Here is a 14,638-nt window from a genome sequence, read left to right as displayed (position 1 = left end):
GAAAAACAACAACAAAAGTGTTGTAATCTGCCGTTTTTTTCTTCTTTCTAATTATTTGTTTGGTCCAAAATATTGTTTGTGTTGTCATGAGTTGTCACGACTCGAGTTGGCTTTGTCCGCGGCGTAACCGTCTTTAAATAAATACTTTAAGAAATGTCTATGAGAATAATGCATTGGGTTTCATTTCCTGGTCCAGGGTAGGAGGCGGGACTGCGACGCTCTATAGCCCAGCGTGGGTTTGAGGTAGGTTGTCATTCTAATGTCAGACCAATAGTATGTCACACTAAAACAGTGAAAACAGGCTGGCTGGGGATAAGCTCTGGGATTTGGGCCCAAATTACAAGGACAAGGAAAATGTTGTGAACAAACACGGCTGTGCTTAGATACTTTGTTGAACGTTATGTCTCTGCGCCTGTGCGCTGTACAGCCGAGATCCAAGCCATTCTACGTCTTTTTGTAAACTCGTCAATCTGGGTTCCTTGGTGCTGTCTCCATGCTGGAAAGCTGAAAATCTAATTCCGTTTTCTGGCTCATTCCCTCGACGTGACCTGCTGTGGCACTTATTTACTGAGCACGTCTGCACCATTGTGAGGTCAGTTTAAACAAATAACATATAGCGTGTGAGAACGTGTACGTCACCAAGAGGGGGGCGGTGTCTGAAAAGCTTGGGACGGCCCTCTCGTGGGCATTAAATTCTAGCCCACATCACTCAGAATTGAGTGACGGTGGTATGTATTTGTAAATATTAAGCTCGTTCTTGGCGACAACATAGTGAACCAACACCAGGGTGGATAGAAAGAACGTCGGGCCCAAATACATTACAAGGACAAGGAAAATGTTGTGAACAAACACGGCTGTGCTTAGATACTTTGTTGAACATTATGTCTCTGCGCTCGTGCGCCGATCCAAGCCATTCTACGTCTTTTTGTAAACTTGTCAATCTGGGTTCCTTGATGCTGTCTCCATGCTGGAAAGCTGAACATCTAATTCCGTTTTCTGGCTCATTTCCTCAACGTGACCTGCTGTGGCACTTATTTACTGAGCAAGTCTGCACCATTGTGAGGTCAGTTTAAAAAAAGAACGTATACAAGCCAAGGGGGCAGGCAGGCTTTCCAACGTTGAAGCTCTGGGTCCTAGTGGTAGGAGGAGGGACTACAGGCGGACCCGTGGATTCATGACCGGGAAACCCCGTGCAGCTGGGCTTTAACGTTGAGCGCTCGGTTGCCCTACGTCACCCAGGACCTCAAAGTTGAGGTCCGGGGAGGGACTTCCGGCAGTCTTCCGGGTGCTTCAAAACGCCACTGAGCAACTTCCACTGACATGAATAGCTGGGGGGGCGGAGCTTCGCGCCAGTTCAGTCTCTATTATATATATACTCTATGATACAAGCACACGGATAGTCGCTCAATGTAAACAAACCAGACAAGCCAGCAAGTATGGCGGCCGCTACCACGTGACACATATGTTGACGCCCCCTCCAGGAGATTTTGGTACACCCTATACAAGCACACTGGATAGTCGCTCAATGTAAACAAACCAGACAAGCCAACAAGTATGGCGGCCGCTACCACATGACACATATGTTGACTCCCCCTCCAGGAGATTTTGGTACACACTATACAGCAGCGCAGCAGAATCAGCAGCAGCAAGCAAGCAAGCAGGAGGAGGAGTGCAAACCCTTCCAGTTTAAAGTTTAAGCCGGTATAAAGATGTATGTAATGGAGTGAGTGTGTGATTGGCTGAGTTTATTTATTTATTTAGCGAATGCAAAGTCCTTAAGCCAAGCGGTTGCCTCCTGGTCTGCTGTATGGAGGGTGACTAATCCTCCTTCCAGTCTTTGGAGAGGGCAAACTTCAATGATGTGCTCCATGGTTTGCTCCTCACCACACGCACACAGTGGGCTTGGGCTACTGCCCCATTTGTGAAGGCTGGCCAAGCAGGGGCCATGTCCAGTCCTGAACCTATTGAGCGTAGTGAATCATGTGAATGAGAGCGTGATGCAATAACGGCCGGCAGCGACTGCACTAAGGTTTCCTGACTGAACTTGCTACACGCGATGCTTATTTCTCTTGTTGGTAAATGTCCTGTTTTAGTCCTTTCCCCAAAATGTTTTTTAAAAATAATTATAATTCAAACATTATTCAACAAAATATTTTTTTTGTAAATTTGGGTTCCGATCTAGGACTGAGACACCAAAGATCTGTTTTTGGTCTAGAGCTGAAAAGGTTTGGGAACCGCTGCTGAAGAGTATTATGAATGAACTAAATATATAATATAATAATATACTTTATTTATTGAGCACTTATCGAAACAAAGTTACAAAGCGCTTTACATAAAAAGACAAATCTAATCAAACAAAAGGACAACAGAAATATACATGACAACGTGTGAAATAAAACCATTAATAGAATCAACAATACAAGATTATATCAATATAAATTATGGAAAGGCCCTTTAAGAAAAGAAAGCAAGATTTATAACAGCAACCAAACGACACCTCAATCAATCAATCAGGATCACAAGAAGAAAAAGAAAACTTGGGGGGTGGTGGGAGGGTAAGAAACCTCGGGAAAGCTCACGAAAGTTGTTCCTCAGGCAGACATCTGCTGGAACTGGAAGAAAACATTAGAGGCTTCAAGCATTTGTAGAAACAAAGTAATGGATTATAAGAGAAAAATGTTTGTAGATGTTGTGCTTTGCTAAATTAATTTCACTTAGCCATAGATTGCATTTGATTCCCTGAGAGTCGCCAAGCTATAGTCAAAGGTTCTATAGGACAAAGCTTTCACTTCTTAATCACTTCTAATCAATTGCCCCATTTGCATTTCACCAACGACAGTATTTCAATATTGTGCCTCTGTTATGTCAACAAAGTTCAATTTAAATCACATCAATCTCGTGGGAGCAGTTCTCCAGTCTGCCCCAGAGCCTTTTTTTATATAAACAATAGCTGTGGCTGAGTGAATAAGGCCACAGGTGTCTGTGTATATTAATTAGCTCAGTCATTAATATGTAGAAAGATAAAAAGGCCAAGTTATTCCAATGAATTACCATATTTATTTCCTCAAATTGTCTCTCTAGTTTATGTTCCCCCCCTGTCACTCTTACTTTTGAATTGCATTTTGTTCCCCTCTTTCTTTGTGCCTCATGCTCTTTACTTCTATCGTAATCTTTGTATAACCTTTTATAGGAGGCAGGGAGAATATAAATATAGATAGTGGGGAAATGCTTCTAACCTGACTCCCTGTGGTGTAATCATCACTGCTAAGGGAGAGCTCTGGCTCTCCAATATCCCACTTTATAAACTCATCATGGGCCCCACTACCACTACCCTCTAGTCTAGATGTTCAGATATCCCACTTTATAAACTCATCATGGGCCCCACTCCCACTACCCTCTAGTCTAGATGTTCAGATACTGTATTTCCAGGCGGAGTGCCACTGTGTCACCACCACACCAATGCAGTAGTTACTGAAGGATACAGAGTTATTTGTTCCATTATTGTGTGTGTGTGTGTGTGTCAAAGTCATACGATTTGTCACACACGTTACCGCAGTGAAATTTGTTCTCCGCATTTGACCCATCTCTTGGAGCGGTGAGCCGCCGCGCTCGGGAATCATTTGATTAGTAGATTTGTCCCCAATCCAACCCTTTGATGCTGAGTGTCAAGCAGGGCGGCATTGGGTCCCATTTTTACAGTCTTTGGTATGACCCGGCCGGGGATCGAACCCCGACCTCCCAGTTTCAGGGCGGACACTCTAACCACAAGGCCACTGAGCTGGGTGTGGGTGTGTGTGTGTGTGTGTGTGTGTGTGTGTGTGTGTGTGTGTGTGTGTGTGTGTGTGTGTGTGTGTGTGTGTGTGTGTGTGTGTGTGTGTGTGTGTGTGTGTGTGTGTGTGTGTGTGTGTGTGTGTGTGTGTGTGTGTGTGTGTGTGTGTGTGTGTGTGTGTGTGTGTGTGTGTGTGTGTGTGTGTGTGTGTGTGTGTGTGCATCTAATTTTCCAGCCTACTGCTAAGGTGTTCCTCTGGGTCAGCGCCTCTAGGCTCTACTGTACTTACAGCCTAATAAATACACCAGCGTCTCACCGGTGCAACACTAAGGTTTGATTTGGCAACAGCTATAGTCATTTGAAGAAGTTTGTAATTGTTTAATACCCCGAAAGCAATTTGTGTCATTTTAGACAACGTACGTTTTCAATTCGTAGGATTTAGAACATTGGTTTACAACAGCGGTACTCAAACATACACAGTACACTGTGAGCTTATTTTTGAAAAATCTTGAAAGTGTGATATTTTTTTAACACAAATCTTCTCTTATGGGGAGGGGAGGGGGGGGGGGGCAAACACATATCATTTTGTGGGGCCTTGGCACGAAAACGTTTGAGAACTAGTGATTTAGAAGGCATTTGTAGAATCTGCCACAGGTCTTCTTAATGGGTTAATGAGGTACATTGGACAGGGCCATCTATACATGAATCTGATATTTGTATGTACTCTGGTCTACTACAGTAGACAGTACTCTGGTACTGTCTACTGTGCATGGTGTTTGCAAATCTTGCCAAACTTGTATGTACTGAGAGAGAGAGAGAGCGCACGCGCGCGCAACTCTGGTGGCATGGACTTATGGAGGCATGTGTCATGAATCATGATACCATGACATATGAGGTTTACATGACATCACTGTTCTGCTTTCTGTTCTGTTCTGTGTGTGTGTGTGTGTGTGTGCGTGCGTGCGTGCGTGCGTGCGTGCGTGCGTGCGTGCGTGTGTTATGTGGGCCCCTCATTGGTATGTCACCTTTGTCCTTTACCAAAACAAAGGATGTCAGAACAGAAGCCTCATTTCTGAACCAACAATTCCTTATATGGCTGTGATTATTTTTAGAACTCATTTGTGTACAAAGGGAACTACTATTATTATTATTATGAATGGTGCTGCTGCTAGCATAAACCCTCAAACAGCAGCTAATGGTGCCAGGGTAGATCTCTCCAGGGAGAGCCTATTGTCATTCTGCGCAATTGATGAAGACGAACTCCGCAAAACCATATCACAGATGACATCATCCTCCTGTTCATTGGATACAATTCCCACCACCTTTCTCAAAGAGGTTTTAGACAGTGTGATTGGAGATATCCTAAAAATTGTAAACAGCTCTCTACAATCAAGTGTCTTTCCAGACCCACTGAAGACGGCTGTAGTTAGGTAGCCTGGCTTGGCCAGCCTCATAGCGGAGATTCACTGAAGATTCTTCCCCGCATATGAGGAAACATCAGTGAACCCTCGCTATGAGTCTGGCCGCGCCAGGCTAGTAGTTAGGCCCTTACTCAAGAAACACAATCTTGATCCCTCTGTGTTGGGTAACTATATCGACCTATTTCTAATCTGCCCTTTCTGGGCAGATTAGAAATATGCATCTTTCATCAATTGGATCTGTTTCTACAGACCAATAAGGTGCATACCAATTTCCAATCTGGCTTTAGGAAAGGTCACAGCACAGAAACAGCACTTGTAAAAGTAATTAATGATCTTAGTGTGTCTGCTGACTGCTGACTGAAAATTCGTTCTGGATGCATTTGACACGATTGATAATTCAATTTTAATACAGCGTCTGGAGCACTGGTTCAAAGTACAAATATTTAGGACGACCGTCGAGCCGATTCTACTCTATGGCTCCGAGACATGGACACTTTCAAAGAAATTAGAGAAACGGCTGGATGGCACTTACACCACCTTCTAATGACTGAGAGCGCAAAATATCTCTTGGAAGAGCCACCCATCGATTTCTCTAATATACAGCAACCTTCCCTGTGTTTCTTCACTAGTCCGATCTAGAAGAACACAATTTGCTGGCCACTGCTACAGAGCTGATCATGAGGTTATATCTTCCCTTCTTCTCTGGAATCCTGCCTCAAAGCAGACCCGTGGTAGAAAACTGTCGTTCCCTGATGTCATCGCTAGGGATTCGGGACACATCGATCAGTATGCAGGAACTGGGGATGGCAATGAAGGACCGGAAAGTCTGGCGTCAGTAGTGTGGCATTGTGAAATCCATGATCTCGACCGCGGTTGAAAAATGATGATGATGCAGATCTAGGTGATGATCGATGACCCTGTCTTCTCCATGTATGGTTATCCAGGGTTAGATGAGGTCAGTGTCGTGATCTTCATATATGGAGACAGCCATATATGGTGGCGTGACGTGTCACGAGGTGTGATGTCACGAGGCGTGACCATATATGGAGGAGTGATGTCACGAGGCGTGACCATATATGGAGGTCACCTGGTCACCAGCGTGACAGGTGTGACCGATGAACCGACTGACAGGTTTTGCAGGTTGTCATAGTAATCTGGGACCTTCGGTCGCAATAAACAGAACAGTGTCATCCAACACCTTTATAACTTTCAACAAATTATACACGGTATTGTTTTAATAACCTGTATTTACAATGGCAGCAGCCTGGTAAAAAGGCAAAGTCTCTAGTAGACTGGGCCTAAAATAAATCAAACATCTGCTGCCATCTTCTGGCCAAGAAGTGTCATAACACCAGATTAGTACGTATGCCCAAGCCAAAAAATACTCACTCACTCACTCACTCACTCACTCACTCACTCACTCACTCACTCACTCACTCACTCACTCAGTCTTTAGGGCGGTTGTGTTCCATTTGATATCCTTTTCCTATCAGAGCTGCTCATGAATCTTGCTGCTGTGTTCAGGCCTGGATTGGCTACAGGACGTACCTGCCTGGCATATGCCCAGTGGGACCACCCTCTGGTGGGCCGGTCTGGGCATAATGTTAAATTAGTTGTCTGAGCTGTTGTGTATCATTGATGTTGTACTGTAAATGTGGTTGTGTTAAGGGCTTGTTATAGTATTTCAAGTATTTGTATGGACTTCGACCCGAAAAATCTGTATTTGCCGACTATTTGCGCGCTGGTTGTGGTGGGCCAGTCGGCCAAATTCCGCGAAAATGTGCACATTGTTGTACTTCACCCAACAGTTTTTTGTCATTAGTCATGTTTTCAAGCTCTCCTTGGTGATTGTAATCTGTGGGAAGTATGTGCCTCTGATGTCTTGGTACAGTGGACACAGGCGAAGTAGCTCAGAGTCAGTTTCCACTTCATTGTGTGTGCAGTGGGTCTGTCTTCTCTAGGGAGACAGGTCTGCCTGACGGCCTTTCTCAATCACAAGACTGTGCCTCACTGAGTCTGTACCGTGTAGTCAAGATTTTTCTTTGTTTTGGGTCGGTCATGGTGCTCAGGTATTCTGCTACAGACAGTGTATTCTCTGTTAAGGGCCAGATATCATTCTAGTTTACTCGGGTTGATCTTTCCAATGTGTCAGATAGCTTTCCTTTTGCTGTTTTATAATTTGGTGTAGTCCAATGAGTTTTCCATCTGGTGAGCAGCTGGCTGAGGGGGCATGTCTCTCTAGTTTCGCTGTGTGTGAATGCCTTGTTATGGAATGCATCTGGGCCACTTTCTTTTTGGTGGTTGTAGAATTTATTCAATTTAAGTGCTCTCTTTTTTATTTTGATTATGAGTGGGTATCATCCTAATTCTGCCCTGCATGCATTATTTTGGTGTTTGCATGGGTGCAGTACTTATAGGGTCTCTGTTTTGTGTTTATCCCTGATTTTTCGAGGTCTTGGTTTGCTAATGGTCCCCAGATCTCACAACCTATAGGCATCGAGGGGAATTGGTTCTATCACAGGGTCCAGTAATTTAAGTCAAGTTTTAATTGGGATGTCTATATTTTTATGTTTCTTTACTTTTGATGGCATAGAAGACCCTTCTTGCCTTGTCTCTCAGGTCATTTACAGCTTGGTTGAAGTTCTCTCTGCTGCTGATGTTTAGTCCGAGAGGTCATAGGCGGATCTAGAAATGATGGGCCCCTGGGCCACCGCCATGCAAAAGGGCCCCCACCACCCCGGAGCTTTTTCTTTTTCTTCCTGACGTGTACTGTCTGTACACGTGTACGCATAACAATTATGATAGGCCTGCGATATTCAGATTTACAGCAAGGGATTGCTTAAAAATAATAAACAGCCAAAAACTAAGCCAAATAAATGTAAACTGAGGGTTTAAACACTTGCAGTAATGGACTTTTGGGGTTTTATTGACACAAATGATGAATAAGCCCATTGTTAATAACAGTGACAAGGACTGTGTGTGTCACTGTTACCCCTTTTTTGGGGGAGCCCTGAGCTTGAGCCTCTTCGTTTTCACGTGGACGCTCAAGCTCAGGGGCCCCCCTATCTCAGGGGCCCCTGGGCCTGGGCCCAACAGGCCCGTTGGATAATCCTCCCCTGCGAGAGGTAGGTATCATTTTGTTGTTTTGTTTGTTCTAATGGGATTGTATTTAGGCTACTATACTCACTCACTCACTCACAAACCAGACCAGAAGATGGCAGCAAAACCCCTCTAGCCCGTTAATAGAGTGGGAGAAGAAGTCCTCCCCCGTGCATTATTATTGTTTTCTTCTTTATTTCCCCATGGCTGGCGGTCCTACTGTGGAGTGTGGACATCTTATTTTACCTACTGTATACTAGTACAGTACAGTACTGTGATGATGATGTCCATGTCCAAAACGGACCTCAAAGCGTTGGTCAACGAGCGGTTGATGGTGGCTGCTGAGGAGATATTTGGTCTCTTTGAAAGAGTGCTATTCGACTATGAGGAAGAACGGGAGATTGAACGCCAACACAACAAGCTGCTGCTGGCTGCTGGATGGAGAGGTACAAGAAAAGTGTATTCTGTAGTTTTAAAGTTTTTGTGTCATCACTTAAATTTGGATGTGTTCTGATTCTGAACAATAGCGTACTAAAGCGTAGCGTTATGTTTAGCTTCAAATTCAATGGTCACTTTGTTCCATGTCATTCGACAGTCAGCATCCCTTAAAATGCGCCATTTTGCATCCCTCAAAATAACTGTACAGTTATTAAATAGGCCTACGTAGGCCTATCTATTTGGGAGGGTCAACCCTAACCCTAATTATCTATTTGGGAGGGTCAAGGTCAACCCTAACCCTAATTATCTATTTGGGAGGGTCAATTACCCTAACCCTAATGATCTATTTGGGAGGGTCAAGCGGCTCAAGCCTGATATCAAGCCCGAGCTTGATATCTACATGCTCATTTGAAGCAGCCTAATAAGCTTCAAAGCTTGTTGATCTACTGTTGTTTGGAGCGCTGGGCTAGACCATAATGACAGGTAATCACCAGGGATGCCAAATGAATGGCTGCACAACAATGTAGCTGTAGCGCAATCTCTCTAACCATACATGTGAACCTCTAAATATCAGTAAGTATATTTGATTCACAATCAAAATCTGATCTCCTTTTTTTTTTAATAAAAAATAAAATAAAAAATAGTTTAGATAGATACATACACATACTTTATTAATCCAGATGGAAATATCTTCTGTTCAACAGCTCTTGAATAACTGCAGCGTAACTATGCTTTCTAGCCTACCTGTTGTGTATTTGGCCAATTGGCCAGTAAATTATATTGTTTATAATTTGAGGCTACATTTCCGTTATGGTTTGTTATACTTTCCTTCCAGCCCCTCCTCTGCTTCCTGTTAGTGATGAGGATGTTGTCCCCGAGCAGCAGCTTTGCATGCAGGAGAGGACATCCTGTGTGGACCAGAACGATCCAGGACCTCCACAGATCAAAGAGGAACAGGAGGAACTTTGGCCCAGTCAGGCAGGAGAGCAGCTTCAAGAGTCAGGGAATGTTGATGCCCAAGACTCCATGTTCAATATAATTTATGCTCAAAGTCTAAAACGTGACCTTGATGAAGATGGAAGACAGTCCCCACCTCTATGTCAAAGTGAAGAAAATGCAGAATGTGACCCTGCACCTAGCACTTCAACTGACCAGATCAAAACAGAGCCTGATGAAGAAGGCTGCAAAGAAACAGAACCAATCAGTGACTGTTCGTCCTTTTCTGTTGTAGAGAGTGAAGACAGTGGCAGTGATGAAGATTGGGGCAATAATAAGACATGTTTGAAAACAAAGAAACCACAGCAACTGGGAGATTTGGTAGAGAAACTATACAGTTGTAGTGTCTGCAACAAAAACTTTGGGCATAAATACATACTGTCACGTCACATGAAGACTCACACTGGAGAGAAACCATACAGTTGCAACATTTGTGGGAAACATTTTATTCAGCAGTCCTATTTGCAGACTCATATTAATTCGCACTCAGATCAGAAACCCTATACATGTAGTTTGTGTGGCAGAGGATTCACACAAGTTGGAAATCTGAATGCCCATATGAGGATCCACACAGGTGAAAAACCACACAGTTGCACTGATTGTGGTAAAGGTTTCAGGCTGAAGTCAGATCTCATCAAGCACACTATTATTCACACTGGAGAGAAACCATACGGTTGCACTGTTTGTTGTATGAAATTCAGTGCTCAGTCTAATCTGTCACGCCACATGAAAACTCACTCGGGAGAGAGACCATACAGTTGCAGTGTTTGTGATAAGAAATTCACTCGACGTTCACATCTAAATATTCACATGAAGACCCATGCTGCCATGCTGGAGAGAAACTTTAGTGTTTTCTGATTCAAAATTCACACCTGTGTGAACTGAGCGGTGCAACACTATACTTTTATTGTGATAGTTACTGTACTGTACAGTTTTGTTAGTTATATTTGTATTGTTGTTATTGCGACCACAGTTCGCAGTTAACTATGAAATCGTGCATTTCCTGTCAGGCCCCATATATGGTCATGCCTCGGGACATCACGTGATTAATCCCATATATGGAGATCCCTGATGTCATCAATAGGTCATCAATATTGGCCAGCAACTCTACATCTCAGACCTCAAACCCTTAGATCTCCATATGGAGCTGACCTGTTCTGACATTCCATATGTTGATCCTTCCCCATCCATCCTTCCTCTTCGATGACTCCCTTTTGACTGATACCTACCTGTCCATTTAAACTCTAGACGGGCCTGCCCCAAAGTTACTAGTTTTTGCCGGGCCCTCATCAAACCCTGTACACTCAAGACACTGTCCCCGCTGCCACTCTTAGATCTCGGATCTCTTCTCGCCCTCAGGCGTCTTACTGGTAGTTATAGTGGTCAGTGTGAATATTCCTGTAGGCTGCTCAACGGTGTCACTTTAGGTCACCCAGCGGTATTGCAGATGTTCATATGTCAAACAGACATACTGTACATAGACACACACAAAGAAATATGAAAATATTGAGTGATACATTTTTGATCAGTGGACATACAGTATCATTGTGCATCATGATTTGCACAGGAAGAGTGTAATTGCAATATACAACACAAAGACTTGCTTCTTGTATGGTCATTGGTCAATATATGTATTAATGAAAATAGAAGTCATAAGAGTGTTCATAAACACATAAGGAGTTAAAAGAGACAACAAAATCCTAATGATACCCATCCCAATTTCTGTCAAATTATGAAGAGGCACTAGGTCATTTGTTTTGTTTTTTGCTTTAAGGTATGCAATATCTGCAGAAGAACGCTGACACAGCTGTCCTGGAACGTGGCCTAAAGAACAAGTGGAGGTGGCAGTGGCTAGAAGAGACCGATTCACAAGGGCAGAGATATGATGTGTGGTTAGCAAAGGTAGACATCCCAGGTATGGCCTGGTGTAAGATTTGTAATAAGAACATTGTGTATGCACAGAACGGCAAGAAGGTCTTTGCCAGGCATACTGCAGACCACCACCACAAAGGGATGCTCCACCAAACACTACAGCACACAGAAACTCTGCCAAATGTTCAATAAATAAATTGATTCTGCTATAGGCCTGGGTTCCAGCCTGAATCGCTGCCTTCTGTGAGTCTGTTTTGTCACTCACTACTCACAAAACAGATTGACGATTCAGGCTGGAACCAACCCAGGCTATGATTCTGCATCCTTGCCATAAAAGCAACAGAAACCTTGTACACCAGTATAAATAAAAGTTTGGTCAAAAATATTTGGAGGTGTGTATAATATACCTTTCCATCTGCTGCATCTGCTGCACCTGACTGTGAAATGTCAAATTATTGCACCAATCTTTTATTTCAAACTGATCTCAGGTTAATTTGGTTGCATTTTCACACACGCTAGAGTTACAATTACAAATGTATAAATTAATAATTGAGCAATGAGGATTTTACTATTGTTTTACTGCCGACTTTGATACATTCTTTAGATTGTAGGTAAGTCAAACATTATTCTTTTTTACTTCAATAGAGTAGCTTCCTGGTGTCATCAATCGATGTTGACACAGCATTAGTTATTTCTTGCCAAGCATTATGTGACCTCACAGCTAGTAAAATCCAGTCTCTCATTCAATTGGTCTGTTTGTCCAAGATTTACATACACAAACTGAGAGCCAGCGAGAGCAGCTTATCACCGATTGTTTATTTGTTCCTGTCACTTCCTTACTTGAAAATTAAATTATTTTTCTCTCCTGTAACACACTCTCCTGTTAAACTTAAATTTCAGAGTCTGAAAGTGAAAACATTTTCGCCATGGCTTATTTTGCACATCCTAACTGCTAGTGACAAGTTGTTCCACAGATTTGGCACCGCGACTGAAAAGGCAAGGTCGGCTTTTAGCTTGTCAGTTGTCAGATGAGCTGATCTGAGTGGCCCAGTGGAGTCGGGGGGCTGGATTAGGTCACTTATACCTGTATAGGGTGGTGCCAGACATGGGCTGGATTAAGGATTTACAGTAGTAGTGGCCCCCGGGCTAGACAAAGTTTCAGGGACCCAAAATAGTTGTATTTTGGTTTAATTTTGGGGTACCCAGCCCCCCAAAAGAGAGACAGACAGACATAAACTATAGCCGTGCATGGTGGGCTTTAGATTTGATGAGGCTTTCCACAGCTACCCCACAACAGAACTTTAAAAACAAACAAGAATTTTTGTCCCACCCAACAGAGTTGGATGCATCATGACAGAAGGCCATGTGATGATAAAAAGAAAAAGGCCTACAGTATCTGATAGAGGTCAGGTCAAACATATTTGCAGAGAGAGCGAGAGAGACCCAGTTTATGGTGCACTAACAGGCAGGCTGAGCCACCAGGTGTAACACTTATGCAATATATTTTATTTTATATAAGCACACAAAATGTATCACTACATGGTTATTACTCGACTACAGGGTATACAGCGAAAGGTATAATATATGGGCATTATAGGCTACAACTCCTTGATCCCATGCACCTTCATCTGTCCTTTTTCTTCACAAACCTCCACCTCTTCCTTTTGTACTTTTGTACTCAGAGGAGACGCTGTTCTGTGTAACAAAAATCACACCTGTGTGAAGTGAGGGGCACTAATATATTAAAGTCTAACTCATGTTGATTAGGTGATGTAATGTTGATGTAAAACAAACGGTGCCAACACAAACATTAAACGCCATTCACAATAAAGAGACAATATGACGGAAACGACACATGACGTAAATTTTCCCTTCATTGTCAATGCGTTTACAAAAACAAACTTTGAACTAAAGACAAACATTAAATCTGTGTATAGGAGGGGCTAGCGCCCCTCAAAAATAAAGGGGGCTGACATCATGGACCCTATCTTGCCTTTACCAATAGCGCTAAACTTTTTAGGCATTTTACTACTATATATATATTATTTTAAGATAGTTCAAATAAATCGACACGTGAGCTTGTAGATCGGTTATTTGAAATATTATAAAATGTTTTTCAAAATAGTAAAAAAAAAAGTCCTGAAAAGTTTAGCGGTAACTCGGTAAGGGGTATGGCGATGCGCAAGATAGGGCCCCATGTCTCATGGCTAGTATCAGCTAGCAAATTAATTATTTGGCTATATTCAGTGCTGTGGTGATCCACTTTCAATGGCTATTACATAGTGTCTAATGTAAGATTATGCCCAACTTAGTTGATAGGGTGTTTTTCTGTACACATTGACACTACACAATGTGAGCTTGTAGATATATTTTTGCCCCCCCACACTCCTGATTTACAATCATCAGTTTAATAATTATTTTAGCTACATTTTATGTACAAAAATCTAAACTTAACCATAAGTCATAACCATTTCTCGTCTTAAACCATATTTCTTCTCATAAAATCACCACTTTATAATAGCCGATTTACAAGTTTGTAGATCTGCTAATTTAGCTACATAGGCTATGTACATATATTAAAAGAAAAAAATAAATGTTGAACAATTTCCCAAAATATTAAAATAGGGATGCCAAGTTGAAAGTAGTTTAATGTTCTTTTCATAGCTGCTCTGCTACTTAATTGTTTCATTTCTTTATTGTAAATAAAGATGTGTAAAAAAAAAACTTCTATTCAAGAGGCATGCGCGCGTTCTTCAAGTTATATGAGAATAGCAGATCTACAAGTTCACAACTCGTGGATGGATGTGACGCGACGTGAGCTTGTACATCTGCTATTATCGTCGCGCGAGACGAGCTTCACTCGGTGTTGCCATGTCCGATAATTATAAGTGACTTAGACCTAGAGTCTAGGTCGTCCTTAGACAAGCCCTCCCGCGTCGTTCCAGAGTACATCCACTTAATGTGGGACGTCCTTGTGACCGTCTGCAATACGTCGATACACACATGCGTCTCCTCTTGCCGATCAACTTTCATGGCTGACATT

The 14,638-nt window shown here is 42.7% G+C and overlaps 1 protein-coding gene across 2 annotated transcripts; it reads left to right on the top strand.

The window, feature by feature from the left end:
* The first annotated feature begins 8,515 nt into the window (after window positions 1-8,515).
* On the top strand, window positions 8,516-12,355 carry LOC306920400 (uncharacterized protein). 2 transcript variants are annotated; one of them, XM_079497141.1, is made up of 3 exons: window positions 8,516-8,735; window positions 9,563-9,937; window positions 11,498-12,355. In XM_079497141.1, the coding sequence occupies exons 1-3, from the start codon at window positions 8,567-8,569 to the stop codon at window positions 11,785-11,787; spliced, it is 834 nt and encodes a 277-aa protein (XP_079353267.1). In that variant the 5' UTR covers window positions 8,516-8,566; the 3' UTR covers window positions 11,788-12,355. The 2 variants fall into 2 exon arrangements, with proteins under 2 accessions (XP_079353267.1, XP_079353266.1); XM_079497140.1 differs by having other exon boundaries at window positions 9,563-10,297.
* The last annotated feature ends 2,283 nt before the right edge of the window (window positions 12,356-14,638 follow it).

This window comes from Electrona antarctica (genome assembly GCF_951216825.1).
Source record: "Electrona antarctica genome assembly, chromosome: 3".
Taxonomy (NCBI): domain Eukaryota; kingdom Metazoa; phylum Chordata; class Actinopteri; order Myctophiformes; family Myctophidae; genus Electrona; species Electrona antarctica.
The sequence above is the reverse complement of the archived record's forward strand: the minus strand, read 5'-3'. Positions and strand labels throughout refer to the sequence as shown.

Coding starts and splice junctions, on each gene's coding strand:
- LOC306920400 (XM_079497140.1), top strand. CDS start 8,567: ATGATGATGTCCATGTCCAAAACGGACCTCAAAGCGTTGGTCAACGAG. Junction 8,736..9,562: donor GCTGGCTGCTGGATGGAGAG/GTACAAGAAAAG, acceptor CTTTCCTTCCAG/CCCCTCCTCTGCTTCCTGTT. Junction 10,298..11,497: donor CCATATGAGGATCCACACAG/GTGAAAAACCAC, acceptor TTTTGCTTTAAG/GTATGCAATATCTGCAGAAG.